Here is a 16,834-nt window from a genome sequence, read left to right as displayed (position 1 = left end):
TGATTATGCATTAAGAACCTTGTTAGCTAGACTTCTTTAACCAATACAGTGATATGTGACAGCAGGACACAATTTACAAGACATACATTTGAGCAGAATACAGTGAAGCTGAGATTTAGATGTGAGACTACTAGTTCCTCATCATTCCTCACTTATTGCCTGCAGAGTATGTAGGAAAGCTTGCTGAACTCCTTGAACTTTCCCAACTAGAATTAAAATGACCTTCAGATAACCTAGCATATTTCACTTCCAAAGTGAGTTAGGCTAAACTGAATTAAGGCCATTTTTAATTCTGAAGAAAAATAGATACTGAGGCATTTGATATAGCTTAGTCTACTTTAAATTAATAGCTGTAATTAACTTGGAGATCTCTGTAGAAAAGACCTAAGAAGATAAATTTAAAACACCACTATTTTGGTTTTTGTTTTTAATCTTCTTAATTCAGTAGAAGGTTATTCAGAGTCTTAATATACAGTAAGAACAAACAGAATAATATTGCTCACCTCTCAATTATAGTAAACATGCAAATAATAAAGTCAACTACCCTGAAAGTAGCTTGCTATATAGTTTTTTAAACAACTATGCATTTTTTAATAACTTTGACTACACAAGTAGTATTTCTATTCAAAACTGTGGGAGTAAACTAGAATCTAATGTCAGAGAAGTATACCATCAACACTAACTTATGTTTCCTTCCTGCTAAAGTTCACGTGCAGCAGTATGAATATGTTGCTAAACTACTAAAAATACAAGAAAAAAAGTGTAAGTTTTTGTTTGCTTTCCTCTACTCAATATGTACAACATCAGCTTTTTAGAAATGTAGAAAATAAAGATAATATAAAGTATCTTACAAGGAATTTTTTCAAATGAGCTGATGGCAGCCAGATACCCACAAAACTATTACAAAGCCAGCTACAGAGACGTCAGCTATGAATTTTCCATAACAGTAATTAGCAATTTCTTCTGAATCATAAATTTCAGGAGTATCTTTTACAAATATGGAATAATCTCCAGAACAATTATAAGCAACTGAAAAAAGTGCTGTGTGATAGCAAGAGACTACACCCACTGCCAAATGATCACAGAAGATAAAAGGCCAAGAACTGAGCAGCTGGACTTGCCCATTAAGGCAGCCTGTAGCTTATCTCTGAAAAAAACATGTCAGTTCTTCAGGACATTGACCTCAGCACAGCACCTGTCACCTCCTGTGGTGAATTAATATGTAGCCAACATCCACAGAAAATCTCAAATCAAATGCTATGTTGTAGGGAGTAATACTGACAGCAAAAGCCTAGAACCTGTTTTTGTTAAATTAGGTCTAAAACGTCAGAAAAAAACCCCACCTTGCAACTTTGTGGGTCTTGAGAGGCTTGTGGTGAACTGTAGGTAAAAATCAATAAGGAAATATATAAACTCTTTCCTTCTATGTTTACATGGGATTTTTTTGACCAGTGAGTTTCTTGGGAAATATTTTGGAAACAACTGCTGTAGTTGTTACAGAAATGCATCGAAGAACATTTTTCAGGAGATCCAGCAAAGCAAGCCCTTGGCCAAGCTGCTTTCCTTTCATAGTGGATTCAGGGGGCTGGCAATCTCAGATATTGTAGAAACATGATGTAAGTCCTTTCACTTCTCTCTGAGTGGGTGGGTCTTCAACTGGAATGAATTTGGCATCAGTAGATTAAGCCTTCCCTGCAGAAGGATGTAGTTTATTGCTGTCTGTATAGCTAGTACAGGGAGCAGGGGAAATTGCTGTACTCCTGCTTTCATCCTTTCCCTTAGCACATCTACATGACATAATTGATATATTCTTGGCAGGTCTGAAATTATGCTGCAGTGATGAATATTCCTGTTTCTGGGTCAGAAGCTGCAAAATTTGGAAAATATCTTCCATATTCACAAAGAAATGCATATGCTTCTTGGCACGTTAGCAATCTGCTAGAAAAGCATCCCACACTGGCAGAACAGGGGTTAGCTGAGAGCAGGAAATGTGCCAGTAGCCTGGAACAACCCAAAAGGAAAACAAAGAGTTAAATGCCAAATATATCATTCTTTTTAGGAGAGAGAAGGAGGCTGCCAGGGGTATTCAAAGATGCAGGAATGTGGGATTTTGGGAAGAGCAGTGTAATTTGTTATTCAAACCCTGCAGTTTAGAGGCAGTGCTGCAATGCTAAGGCAGACTGGCCACAGAAAGAGAATCCCAACTAAGGCAGGTACATATTCATAACCCAAGCAGAGCCCACACCCTCAGGGTGAGGATGATCAGGATGGATGGGCTAAACCATCAATCAGCATATGCCAACCCCTTGCACTGCAGGCACATCTCAAACACGAGAGAAAATGAAGATGCGTAATGATTTAAATTTAGTGACTTGTTTCAAATGTGAATTGAAAACAACTGCTGTAGTTGTTACAGAAATGCCACTATCTCATCTAGAAATCAGAATGATTATGGAGTGAAAGGATATGTGGCTCTAGAAGTAATTACCATATGAACAGGTGACTTTTACTAAAAACACCTGAGAGTGTTTAATCTAGAAGAAATTTATCTTTTTTGTCCTGAAATGACCCTCTCATTTTTAGTTCTAAGTTTATGTACAGTAAAATATGTGAGTTTCATGAGTATCAGACATATAGTCTGATAAAGCTTTAGACTTTATCGGAGTGAAGGACTGGTCTTGCTAGGATATTCCTCATTGATAGTTGCCAACAAATCTGTAAAGAATAGATGAAAACCTGCTGAGAGTCATTGAAACAACATCATCAAATCCATACAGTTCTAAAACAGCTGAGTTGACTTTCTTAGAGTATATTTTTAAAAATCTCATATAGATCAGCAAAACAAATGAAATTTGAATTTTCAAATTGGGCCTTTAGTGAAATACTTTAACATACACAAACAGGAAATTTTCATATTTGCATGACTTTATTTTTTAACCAATTTTGTTGAAAGAAAGAAGACAAACTACTTGTATATTAGCAATGATATTAGGCATTTCACCATAAAAGATTTTATATAAGAAAATTAAGAAAACTAAAGGTTAGGACTGGAATAAGAGTTGACAGTCTGAATGCTAAGTGATTGAATGCACATAATATCTATAAACATTGGTATGTTTTGCAATTAATCTATGACTATTAACTTGTTAATATAGCATAAGATGTGTGAATGTGAACATAAATGTCCAACCCTAACTCCTTATATCTGTCATCTTCATCTACACGTGTAATGCTAGGATCATGGGATATATTTCATTTAATGTTTCACAGGACTGTTGAATTATATTTGTTAGATTTCTGATAAAGAGAGTATTTGGGTAAAAAGTATTTGGGCAAACCCATCAGTGCTGCATGTGCATTAAGAGCATGTGATTATTTGAGAACCAGTGTCATTACATTGGTGTGCACACACACACAGACACATATATGCTGCTGGACATGTATATGTAGGATTCTGTTGGAGTGCATGCATTGACCAGCAGATCCTTGTCCACCAAGACCCAAAGGGCAGTAATGACTCTTGGACCTTGGTGGATTCCCACATATGCAGCCTTTGCAGCATAATTTGCTAGCGAAGGGATGAGATGTACCAGGAATATGCTAAAGATGCTGCAGCATATCTCATTTGTTAGCCATACCACTGCTGTCTTCTCAAGGATATCAAAATGCCTGTCAGCACCTGGATGAAAATCAGCTGACTCAGACTCCATCTGGCCAAAATGAAAATTATGATGGCTAGAACAGGGAAAACATTTAAAACTGCGATAAGATCTTTGCTTGAGACATCATCTTCAGATATTTATTTAAATACTATAGCACCTCAGAGTTCTATTTTTTGTCATTATATGAATAATTGAGACGACAGATGGCAAAACTACCCTCTCCTTTTCTCATGCTTAAGTTCTCTTCCTGGTGCAGATCTGGCCACTGCAATCTACATGCCATTCCTTGGCAGAGTGAATTACTGATAACTCGCTGAACCTCTTTTTAAGTGCATAAAGAATGCACAGATTCCAGCTTTGGCAAAATGAGACAGCTCTTTTCAATAGTAGCTGCTTCACTACCCCCAATGGTTTGCAGGTTATTTCCTCACAATGTTTGAGTCTTGTTTCTGATCTTGAAAGCAACAGAGACCTGGCTTCATCAGAGACAGCTTCTTTAATCATAGAAACACAGGTACTCCACTGAAGAAAGCAGTATCACACAGATCAGGATAATGCAAGGGAAAAGGTGAAGAAAATAAGAAGAAAGTCCCTTAAACTGAAAAGTTCATTGATCAAACCTCAATTTACAAAACATCAAGATAACTCAGGTGAGTGTTCCCAAAACTTTGCAGCCATATAATCCCGGCAGCTTGTACAACTGTAAAGGTAGATCACACGCTGCTGAGATCTGCAGCACCATTGTATGGTGTTCCCATACAATGTACTCCACTGTACAGACTCAGGAAAATGGAAGTATCTGCTTTAATATGCATTAGTGTATGTGTATCAAATCCTACATTATAGTAAGGCAATTCAGTATTAGGCTGTGACAGCGTGTGCCTCACCAGCAGACAGCCCGCGGTGCTGGGAGAGGATTTTGATAGCTCCTGTGAAGGATGGTAGCCAGAACAATTCCTTCAGACCTGGAGAAAGAATGCTGCTAAAAGAGGATGGGTATCACGTACATTGTCCTGGCAGAATATAAGCAGTTTGTGATCCATAAGATTAGCACTTCTGCTCTCCACTCTCTCCACTTTAAAGCACATAAAATAGAGCCTTTTTTTGATAAGCATTTCCTTCCAGAGCTAAAACACTCAGAGTGTTTCACATGATAAATATATAAAGAGAGCTATCATCAACTTGAAAGTCACAATACCACTTGAAAATGTGTAGCTGTAGCTATTTATGATGGGTGGCAGCAAAAGGGGGGGAGGAAAAAAAAAAAGCCTCTTTCCTGGCAGCTCGCTTACTTTCTACGTTTTTTTTTTTTTTTTTTCCTATAGTCTGGTGAGCCGTGTAAAAACAGTCACTGAACAGGCGGCAAGTGCGAGTTTCCTGCCGTCGGCCGCCGGGGTGCAGGCCGGGCGGGTGTCCTCGGGGATGCTCAGGGGCGCGGGGCGGGCGCAGCCGCAGGGCCGCGGCCCGCGCGGCCTCCCGGGGTCACCTTGGGCACGGCGGCGGCCTCGCCCCCGCTGCGGCCGCTGCCCCGCGGGCGGGCCGGGCCGCGCCTGCCCTGCGGCGGCGGGGGCGCTCGGGGGCCGCCGCCCGCCAGGCCGGGGTGCGGAGTCGGCCGAGACCCTGCGTGCCGAGGCCGCGGGCACCCGCCGCCCGCACCCCCCCGGGCCGCTGTCGGGCGGGGGGCGCCGCCCGGGCTCCCGCAGCCCGTGCCCCGGGCCAGCCCCCGCCCGAGGCGGCGGCAGCGGCCCGGCCACGGTCGGCTGCGCCCCCGCGGGCGGCGCAGCGGGAGGAGGCGCCGCCCCGGCCGTCATTTCCGCCGAGTGCGGGGCGGGGGAGGGGGCAGAGCGCTCGCCTCCTCCTCCGCGGCGGCCGGAGACACAGAGACCCAGAGCGGGGCCAGGGCAGCTCCGCCGCCGCTGCCGCCGCCGCGCCCGCGGGCCGCGCCGCCCCGCCAGCCGAGCCCGGCCCGGCCCCCGCCCGGCATCCCTCCCGCCCCCCCCGCCCCGGCCCGGCCATGGGGAACGCAGCCACCGCCAAGAAGGGCAACGAGATCGAGAGCGGTGAGTGAGGGGGACGCGCCGCCGCCGCCTCCGCCCGGCTCCGCTCCCGGAGGAGGGCCCGGGGCCGGGCCTGGCGCGCCCGCCCCGCGCCGCCGCCGCCGCAGGCCCCGCGGCCTCGGGCCGAGCCCCCCGCCCCTACAGGCCCGGCCGCGGCCTGCGCGCCGCCGCGGGGAGCTCGCCCGCCGCCGGCCCCGCCGCGGGGCTCAGCGGGCTCTCGCGAAAACAGCGGGACAAACCCGCCCGCGGCGCCGGGCCGAGGCCGCCGGCGGGCCGCGCGTGCGGCCGTCCCGCAGCAGGTGTCCGTCCCCGGTGGAGGAGGAGCCGGCGGCGGGGCCGCGGTGTCGGCGGGCAGGTGTCGGCGCCTCCGCCAGCCTCCATCCTCGCCCCGGCCCGCTCGCTTTCCCCACCCCCGAACACACCCTGCCGGCGGGGGAGGCCGCCCGCCCGCCGCGCTCCGTCTGCGGCGGGAGGGTTTTCATCCCGCTGCGGGGAATGTAGGTCAGAAACTCCCGTGCTCGCCCGAATCGTGCAGCCCCGGTGACCCCGCGGCCGTGCCCGCGCCCCGCGGCGCAGCCCCGGCCCCGCGGCGTGTTTACATCGCTCGGGAGCGCGCGGGGAGAGCCCTCGCTGCTGCGTTGCTCTCCTGAGCCCTGGGTAAAATGGAAGACAAAAGCATTGATCTGAACTCGTCATGGCAGGGAGCTTTCTGCTGGTGTTTCTGTTCATTTGTTTGCTTTGTTCTTGTTGTTTTGTTGGGCTTTTTTTTCCTCTCTGAGTATTTCAGCGTAACTTTCAACAATATGAAGCCGATCCAGTTTTTGGGAAGAAAGCCCTAGACTTTCTTGTTGTTTTTTTTTTTTTTTTTTTCTTCATGTTGACTTACTTCGTTTCTAGTGAAAAACTTTGGGTATATTTGTGATGGATAAGAGTAAAGACAAGACACAGAGAGCAGGCAGTTGTGCAAGCTCAGTGTTGTGACAACAATACCCTTTGTTACTGGAAAATCCTAGGGCATTAAAATGGAAAACAACTTAACGTCGAAGTTGAGGGGTTTGGTTGTTTGTTTGTGTTTTTAGTTTGCGTATTTTTGTATATTTACTGTTGAGGTCTGGGGTAGAACTGGGTAACCCGATTTGCATAGGCCGGGTCCTGCCCACACAGCATTCCTCCGGCTTCCCGGGGATCTGCAGTGGGTGCTTGAGCTGTGGGAGCAGGGGCTCTGCCCGACCCACCCCGTGCTGATTGTTGCCTTCACCTTTCGCTTCTTGTGTCTTAGCTCACTATTATTTTAGACTTCACTATCCAAATCTGTTATGAGTATTTGACCATTCTTGTTTAATGTTTTGTTGGTTTTTTTTTTTTTTTTTAGCTGAGTGTATTAATTTTGATGGGAAGTATTTGAGCCTAACTATAAAGATAAGTATGGAGAGGGTGGGTTGCTTGAAGTGCTTCAAATGACAAAACACTGCATTTTGTACTTCATGGTAACTGTACTGCTATTTGTTTGTGCAATTAAATACCAATACTATGCATAATGTTTACTTCCATTTTAATGAATTCTCACATGACAAAATACAGTAATTTTTTTGGTTGTGGAAGGAGTTTCCTTCAGAACCTTTCTCTTTCCCTTTGTTAGTTTAAAAATTAGATACTGCTAGAGTCATCAAGCTCAGATGTTTAATTACTCAGTATATTTAGCAGCAAAAAGCTCTGTAATGATACAACTCCTGCAACTAGGGGAAAAAATTGGTAATCATTGACATACTGCTAGGAAAGACCAGGATTCACTCACCATGGAAAACTGATAATATATCAATACTATACAACTAATTATTTATTAGAAACAATGTTTGGTTTACTGTCAGGAAATGTTGATTGTTATCTATCCAAATGATACATGGCAACTAAAAACTAAAGAAACATGAAATGTGATGGAGCTTTAATATTTCTGAATTATTTATTTGCATTGTTGAACCAGTTTTCTAGTTCTACCTGTTAAGAGTCCTTAGTGGTATGCATTCCAGACTACAGGACACTGAAAGTGAAGCTGAAGGGGTAGCAGGAGAATATCCAGCTTTGAATTCTGAAGGTGATGTTACGTCCCTGATCCATGCCTGGAGCTTATGGAACTGTGTGGATCAAGGGCATGCTAAGGTCCCTGGAAGAACAATGAAGGGTAACACAGCTTCCCCTGATAACTGTACTTACTAGTTCATGAAGTGTAATATGAGACCTCTTGTACTGTCTATGTTCAGCACAGAAAATGCTGTTCACCCAACTATGGCCCTTATATCCTTCTCATTTATTGTAGCTTTCCATTTATAGTCAAGTATCTTTAGTACTTGTTACTTCACTTGGGCAATGAAGTGAAATAAAACTGTGAGTATGTGAACACCAGTAGTAGATGAGGGTAAATGTTTTGTAGTATTTCTGGGCTGAAGTTGCAGGTGAATGAAATCTGAGTGGTGATTTCTTAAGCTTGGTTGCTACAAGAGTGAACAGGGCTTGTGTAGCAGGGAGGGCAAGATAGATACATGTGTATGAAAAAGATGGAAAGGAAAGGTTCAGTGTAGCTGAAAGGGTCTCTTAGGGGTTTATTTCTATGGCCTGTTCCAGGCTGTCCTAATGTGCATTGGATTTTGACTTGAAGGACCAAAACTAAGAGTTGTTCTTTGGTAACGGGAAGCTTCAGGGTTCTGGCTCAATTTAAAACTTTATTTGTTTTAAATTCTATCATGGTTTTTCTCAGAGCACAGCAACCTACAAATTCTCAGGGCCTTTTAGAATAGTAAATAAGTATCTTTCATTTGAAGTCTGGAGAGACACAATTATCAGTTTCCATAAAAGTTACTCTGATTCCTCATCCTAATATTAATTTAATTATTCTCTTCATTATTTTTTGGGGTTATTTTCAGCTGCTCAATTTACAGTAGTTGAGAACTTTTGCAACCTAAAAGTTAAAAATATCAACATGTAGTAAATTGTTTCTTAAAAAAGAACATAGGCAGTCTTCCTTCACTTGTTGCAATTAATGTAGAAAAATATTGGCTTTATTGTTATTCATTATCTTGGAATAATTTTTGAAGGTAGCATGAAACATAACTATAACACATCTGAGGTTTAAAAAAAGTCACATAACTTTTAAATTTACCAAGTAAATCTGATACTTTCAAAATGATTATTAATTTTATATGAAACAGGAATGTTTTAACTAGAAGTACTTTCTAAACTAGAATGAATGTCAGACCTGCAAAACTATAGAGTTTGCAGAAGGTTTTGTGTGTTTTACTTCAGATAACCCAATAATGCAGTTTTTAAAAGTAATTATGATGTATGGCTCTGAATTATTTGCCCCATTAGATATGCAAGGAATATCTGATGGAATGCCATACATGACAGCAGAAGGTTTGGCTATAAATTAATAGTAATCCCACTTGGTGTTTTGTTTGTGGTTTTTGTTGGGTTATTTTGTTTCCTCCATTGTGCATCCCCCCACAGATTCAAGAGTACTTAGGTGTGATGTTTCTGTATAACCACCAAACTGGATGAGAGACCAAGTGACTAGAATACATTCTTTAGGGACTGGAAGATCTGGAAACTTTCTCTTCTTCCAATAGATCCTGATGACATGGACTTGGCTTCTGAATTGTATTTGCTGGGTTTCAGATGGTCTTTGCTGTTTTTTGTGTGGCAGCATGTGGTAGCAAATTGCTCTTAAAATGTATTTTAAAAGGAAACTACGTGATTTTCAAAGCATAATTTTGTATGTGTATCTTCTTACCTAGTAGCCAGATCTTTGGTTCTATTAATCCAGCATGATTTTACTAACTTTAACTTCTGTGGTCTTTAAATAGCCAAGAACAGCATGTGTAATGTGTATTTTGCATGTGAGTTTTATGTTCATTCACTCCTCCTTCTCCTCAAAGTGTTCCTGCAGTATCTTCAGTATGACAGAGTTCCCATTACAGTCAATTCTTTGCATTTTAACTCTTATAATTATTCTTTAAGGAGTGCTCCTTTGAAGTGTGCTTGACAGGAAGATGCAGCCCTCTACTTTTTCCAGCAGATTTTAACCTCCTCTGGGTACTTGAAAACTGAGGGATTTTTTCCATTTTTTTGTGTGTATTCGCTGCTGGGTTATTCTGCTGTATTTTCTTACTGAAGACCAAAAGAGACCAAAAGTGCATTTCTAAGACTAGATGAGGCAAGGCTGTCTCTGCTGATCTTGGTTAGATTAAAACTGGTGAAGTAGAGGTGAAAAGCTCTGTATCTATTGGTAACTCAAGGTGGCTGATTCCCTGTCACTTTTCCAGAGATGTTTGCTTGAGTGTTTTTGATCAGAGTGTAGTTTTATTAAACAGAGAGTATCTTTTTTCTTTTGCTCATTAAGTTTAGCTCTCCAATTGTGAAGTGGGTAGCTAGTTGGAGCCTTGTTCTTGGATCAGAACATCAACTAAAATATGTGTTGTATAAAGAGTAACTAACAATATATATTGGAGTGATATTGGAATGGTCTGCATGAATAACACCTCTAAATGATGTATGTAAAACTTCTTTCCCACTATGTTGAGGTTGTATCATCTATTAATCAGGTAGGTTTCATTAATAAGAAAATAATAAAGTTGTAATTACTTGCTGAAGAAATATCTGAAAATCCCTCTGCTGTAATCGCCAATGTAAGACTACCAGAATGCATCATGTGAAGAGAGGCACCATCTGAAAATTCTGCTTTAATTAAAAACTAAATGCTTATTCACAGCTTGGACTAGCAAAGAGAGAGGTTATCACTCATTAAAGATAACCACATGGTAGCATAACAAAAGGTCAGAAGGGCCTCCAAGTGATAAATAGGTTTGTATTTAGCTGTTGTGGTTAGGCCTTTATTACAGGCTCAAACTACTTTAAAGACCGAGTATTTTAAATTACTTGGCATTCACTCCTTGCTGGGTTTGTTTAGTGTTTGTTCATCTACCCATCCACGTTTGCAGAAGTGATGTAATGAAAAGTAATATCTTGAATAATGCTGGGATTTCTCGTATTCTTTCAAGTCAATTTGTTCCTTAGCCTAATTAAGGCTGTGCTGTGCTGCAGAAATGAAGCCTGTTACTGGTTCATGCAGCAGAATGTAAGGATGCAGCAGTGCAGGTTACAGTGTGGAGTGGAGGGCTCTGCTCCTCTTCATGCCTGGCTGGCAGGGAATCTTCTCCAGATAGTGAAGGTTGTTCTGGAGCTGGCACATCCCTCCTTTGGACAGAGCTCCTTTAGAAAGGCTGTCGAAATTTGTGTTTTGCCTGCATCCTTTCTAGACATCTAGACTTGTTTGTCCAGAGGCTTTTGTTTTCTAAACTACAGTGGTTGGTTTAATAAAGAATATTGTTTCTGCTATACAGCAGGTGAATTCCAGATCAGATCTGAGTAGACTGGTTTGTTTTGTTTTATTTAATCAGTGCTTCTAGCATTTAAGCTTGCAAAGTTTTCAGTGTTAGGAACCTTGAGTCAGTGGGGATTTTCCTTATAAGCTTGTGAAATATAGGGCTAGAACTTGGTAAAAAAGTCTACCCTGCAGTGCTGCTCTCAAGCTTTGTTTCAGTGGCAAAATGCTATTTCATAAGCATTTCTTACATTTGCAGTTCTGCTTTTCTATCCCCTGCCACTTATTTTCCTGCTTCTATATCCTCAAGTGTGTTGGAGTAACTATTTATGAGACAACAAGGTGAACTGAATTTGAGTTTGATCTAGGTTAAAAATAACCTTACAGAAGAGGGAAAGCAGAAAGGACTTTAGTTAACCTGGATTTGTCTTCCTGATCCAGTTCACTGCAGCCACACAAGCAGTTGTACCAGTGCAGGTGGGATATGGCACAGAGAAAAGAGTGGATAGCAGGCACTAAATAGGAGGAGCTGCCTGACCTACTGCTGGTGCCAAAAGGAGAGCTGTGGTTTCAGGCTGTGCTGCAAGTATTTTCCTACCATAAGCAGTTTCTCTGCTGTGAGGTAGGAATGCTTCCTGGGAAATGGGAAAAAGGACAAAGGAGCATTGGAGCTCTGAAGAGGTAAGTGAAGTGAGGAAAATATTGTCTTAGAGTTGCAAAACTAGAAGATAAAGTAACTTTGTTTACTTTTTTCGGGTTGTTTTGGGTTTGTTTTTTTTTTTTTTCCTCTTCCCCATCAATTGTTGAGAAAGGATTGCATACATTTTATTTCTTTGTGTTATCCTGATGTTCAGGAGGGCTAGTCACGAGCTAGAATCCCATTTTGTTTGTACAAACACAACATAATTTGTTCTCTGAAAACACATGTTCTGTTTTGGAAAAGAAGGTGAATGCTGATAGAAAATGTAAGTGAGACTCTTAGTTTGTGTAGCAGGAGAATGGGATGCAGCAGCTGGGAGGCTGTGCTGTGCAGGGAGCCCAGGGAGCTGCTGCCCTGCCGGTGGTGCTGGGATCAGCAGTGCTGAACAGGAGTCTGTCTCTCCAGCCTTGCTTGAGCCTCTCCTTGGCATCCCCCTCGCTGATCCTTCCGCACCTCGGCACAGTCACATCCGCTAAGAGTAAGGTTTCACTGAACAGCTGAGCCCATCTGGGCACTTGCACTGTTGAAAAAATCAGGTTTTATTCCTAGACCCTTCACAGGTCATGATTCAAATGGTTTTCCAATCCACTGCTAAGGTCTTTTACATAGGCTGAGAGCAAGGCAGGTTTTATCTCTTTGGGTTATCCATAATTATTTTTGCACACCAAATCAATTCACTGAGGTGTCAGATGGCAAATGACAGATTCAAAGGAAGCACTGAAAGTACCATTGGCAATGAAATGCTCAGGTGGCAAGAAAAAGGAGTCTATACTTTTTAGCATTGAGCTCTTTAAGACCTCACCCTGCTAACTTTTTGAAAAAATTACTACTCCAAACTACTGCTTTCTCATCTGCATTTGTTTATATAAGAAATTACTTCAAGACTTCAAGGTTTTGGTGAGAGATGTTAGCACCTAGCAATTGGACCTCTACAACTACATGAAAGTAGAGAAAAATAGAGGAAAACATTGCTTGTTTCTATCACTACACTTGCCATATGGATCTTTAAGACAATAGTATTTTAGAAGAGGATTCATTTTTTTTCTGTTTGTTTTTTTTTTTATTTTATATTGTGTTTGTTTGGTTGGTTTGTTGGGTTCTTTTTTTCCAATTTGCTATTCAGAGTAAGAAATGTAACAAAGTTTTTATTTCTTCCCTTAAATTACTTTCTGCTTTTCTCTGCCCAGAAGGAAAAGGTGTTTGCTGGCTTCTGATGCAGTGAGTTCTGGTATATATTCCTTGTTATACATGTAGTAAGGGTTAGGCTAACTTCTTAGCATTATACTATGCAGTAAAGATGTGGGAACATCTTGGTATCTGTTTTGTGGGGGTTTTTAATGCCACAGCTTTTGTGAATTCAGAATAAACAAACAGTTTCTCTACTCTGGGTTGTCATCTTTCTGTAGTTTTGAGGAAAAAAAAAAAGTGTTTTAGAAATACTTTACAGTAAATCAGGGAGGCATATAAATATGCTCTGCATGTAAGAGCTAAGTGGGTGTCCAGATTCTGTGAAAGCAAAAATCATTTCTATGACACAGCTGATCTTTACCAGAGAAAGCCTGAGGAGCATTTTGAGCCAAATCCTCCCCTTAGGGAGGACAGAGAAGTGCTATTCTACTTGCACTGACCTTTTTCTTTAGTGAGATATAGTATTTCTGTGGTAGACTAACACTAAAGTAGCATGGTATGTTACCTGTGTGCCCTTTAAAATGTTGCTAGGTTAGTGAATATCTAAACTGTTTAATGATTTATAAATGTAATTGTTAGTTTGTTATTCCTCTGCTTCTTGTTAACTTGTATGCTTTTGCTAAAATACTGTAATATTTGATCAGAGGACATCAGGTACTTTTTGTTTCTTTTACTTCTCTCAGGTTAAGCTGCTTCCAGGAAATATGTACTCATTAACATACTGCACTTGCTGCTAGCACTTGTCTGTAAACCCACAGACATCCACAGCTGCCATGTGGCTCAATAAATTAAAACAAAGGAAAGTGCATTTTTGGCAAGAAGATGGAAATTTGAAAGATAGAAAAGACTGTTACTTTGCCTGTGCCTAGAATCAGTTTGCTTTTCCCTCTCACAAAATGACATAATTAAGGGTGTATGTACTCTGCTACTTCAGTAGTTGCATTGTTATAGTAATTAAGGTTAGTTTTGATTACTACAATATTAGGCAGTTTGAAATTCTTTGTCTTGTAGCAAGCAGCAGTAACAGTTTTATTGTGTATGTAAATTCTGATTGTTAAGCATATGATACTCTAGCCTTACTTTGCACAGGGTGCAATTGTGATTTAACTGCACCAAAGTCTATCATTAAGATAAAGTTTTTAATGCAAATTACCTATATTCAAGCATTCTATTAACTGATCCATAGATTAATGTGGAGGATGGAGGTTTCAGTCAGGATTTCTCATTGAAAAACAGGGTAGGTGGATAGAGAGAGAGGAAGAGCATCACCTAGCTAAAGTCATGCCAAACCTATTGAAGGTTCATGGCATTTTCCTCTAACTGGTATAATGAAAGGAGATGTTTTCACTAACTTGTTGAAGACTTTTATATTGGGTGGTTTTGAAAAATTCAATGCCTCTGTATGTTTGCTCCTTGTGAAAACTTGTGTAGTGAGAAGCACATTCTGCAACTCCCAGCTCTGGTCCTCTGCTTTGGGAACTATGGATTAAGCATTCTAAAGCAGTAGAGTGCAACAGTGCATCCAGTGTTCAAGCTGGATTCTCTCCCTTGCTGAAAAATCTACACTGTAGTGGCACATGTTTACATGAACTGAACTTCAGAGAGAAATTAGGTGCTAAATCTTTTAGCTTAATATAATGGCTTGTATGAATATCAAATTGCAAGACAAGCAAGTTTTGAAATTTGTTTTTGTACAACAACTTCAAGGGTTGTGGAATTGCCTGGGAGATTGAGGGTGTGTAGTGCTTTGTAGTGGTTCTTAGGGTGTTTCCTGGTTCTTTTGCAAATTGGCATTTTTTTTCCTTTAAATTTCTTGAGGATGAATGATCAGATGCAAGACTGACATTAAAAAAATTAGGCTGTTTTACACACAGTTTGCACTAATACCTAAGAAAGTTCATTTTCTATCTAAATTTGGCCTATTGTTGTGACATGCTTTTTTTCCAAGAAGATTGTTCTTTTGATACTACCTTTTTCATTATTCAGCTGTTCATTTAATATTCAAATGCAGAACTTATTTCATTTGCATATTAATTTAGGATTTTTATATTGAACTCCAAGGTAGGACATTCTTTAATGTGTTCAGAGTTTGAGTTTTTTCAATTTCAGTTAACAATTTTTGTTTTTAAGCAATACTTACAACTATGTGTTGGTGATGAACATCAAACAACTTGCATCTCAGGTGAACACTCATAAAAAGGTTGGCAAGGATGGAATGATGTCCATGTGAAGAATTGCTATGTAATTGCTATGTAAGTGACATCTCTTATCTAGAATAGCTAGAGGGCATGATCTGTAAAACTGTGTGCTATGGGAAGTGAGGAATGTCCTACACTTGTTTTTTTTTTTCCTTGGTTTTTTTAAGTAGCTGCTTTGAGTCATTGCTTCTATTGGCTTTTTCCTTGGGAACAGATACCAGTTTATAAAACATTAGAACTAGTAAAACATCAGAACTCTTCTTGAGAATGAGAAACTACAGAAAATGAGGATGGAGAAAAAATAGGCAACAACTGGTAAAAGAAGTCAAGAAATGTAAAAACAGGGAGCTGAAGGGAGCTCTGAGTAGAATATGGTTTGGATCTTATTCACATATTCCCATCCCTGAAAAGGCAGCTGATGAATGCTGACCACAAATGCTCTGTCTGAGGAGGTCAAAATACCACAAGTGTTGGGACATCCTGAAAAGCTTCTTCTACCTGGTTCCAGCTTGGTCAGAGCAGTAGTGTCTCTGATGAAGAGACATTGCATCCTGTGGAGCCTTAGAGAGGAAATGTATAAATATAAAAGTGAGCCAAGAGCATCTTAATAAGAAGTTTTGTAGAAGCTGAAGTAGAGGTTGCCATTAATCCCACTTGGGCCATGGCATGCATGTGTTCCACCTTATCTCAGAGGGAGGGAGTTAGCTTTCAGGACCCCAGGCAAAGCATTATGGATGTACTCATATCTTTAATGTATTTTTCCTGGCTGGGCTCTGGATTTAGCCCAAAGTACAAGCTGATCCACCTGGCATCATGCCTCTCCTGATGGTAGGAGATCCTGTCCCCTGCTGTCTAGGCAGGGCAAATGGTGAGAAAGTGAAGCATGAGGCCATCATGGAATTTTCCAAGAAGAGGTGTGAAGATGAACAGGATGCCATGAAGCCCACTGAAATACTGCATGGGGAAGACTTGTATCTCACAGGACAATTTTCTGCTGGGGTTACTCTTGCCTCAGTCTTGTGATTGAGTTCAGCTCTTGCTGCAGAGGCAGAGAGGACACCCCTGATTCCTTCATGCTAGATGTCCAGAGATACATTCTGTGGCTTTGTTGTTCCAGAGGTGCCAGGTATACTTGTCACCTTGGATAGTTTCAGCCAGTTCTTGTGGGGTTTTCGGAGGTTGTTGTTTTTTTCATTTGGGTTGGATTTGGCTTTGGGGGGTTTGTTTGTTTGGTTTTTTGTTTTGTTTTGGTGTTTTGGATTTTGTGGGTTCCTTTTCTGGGGGTTTTGGGGTTGTTTTTTTTTTTTGTTTGTTTGTTTTGTTTTATTGGGGTTTTTTTTGGTTGGTTGTTTTTTTTAAATGGAAGGTGTCTCTAGAAGCGTGTTGCTTTCAGAAGCTAAAATGGTATTAGTTGTTCACGTCAGAAGAGTTGAGATTTTTTTGTTGGTGTTGGTTTTTGGGTTTTGTTTTGTGTTTTCTGTTTTTAAGCAGATGCTTGAAACTATGCCATTTATTAAAGAAAAACATTTGCTGAGTAATTGACAGCAGAAATATTGAACATAATTTGGCCAAACAACTGGTTCTTTTCAACTATAAGACAGTGTTGTATGATGATTTGGTTGAGTTTTCAGACAGTCATAGGCCCCATTACTTGT

The 16,834-nt window shown here is 41.3% G+C and overlaps 1 protein-coding gene across 1 annotated transcript in view; it reads left to right on the top strand.

The window, feature by feature from the left end:
• Positions 1-5,461: 5,461 nt before the first annotated feature.
• Positions 5,462-16,834, top strand: part of PRKACB (protein kinase cAMP-activated catalytic subunit beta) — a 65,160-nt gene continuing 53,787 nt past the window's right edge. Inside the window, exon 1 of the mRNA XM_079313743.1 lies at positions 5,462-5,722. Within this exon, the coding sequence (XP_079169869.1) occupies positions 5,677-5,722 (46 nt within the window). The 5' untranslated portion in view covers positions 5,462-5,676. The remainder of the gene's footprint in view (positions 5,723-16,834) is intronic.

The sequence above is a fragment of the Erithacus rubecula genome, assembly GCF_903797595.1.
Source record: "Erithacus rubecula genome assembly, chromosome: 10".
Taxonomy (NCBI): domain Eukaryota; kingdom Metazoa; phylum Chordata; class Aves; order Passeriformes; family Muscicapidae; genus Erithacus; species Erithacus rubecula.
The sequence above is the reverse complement of the archived record's forward strand: the minus strand, read 5'-3'. Positions and strand labels throughout refer to the sequence as shown.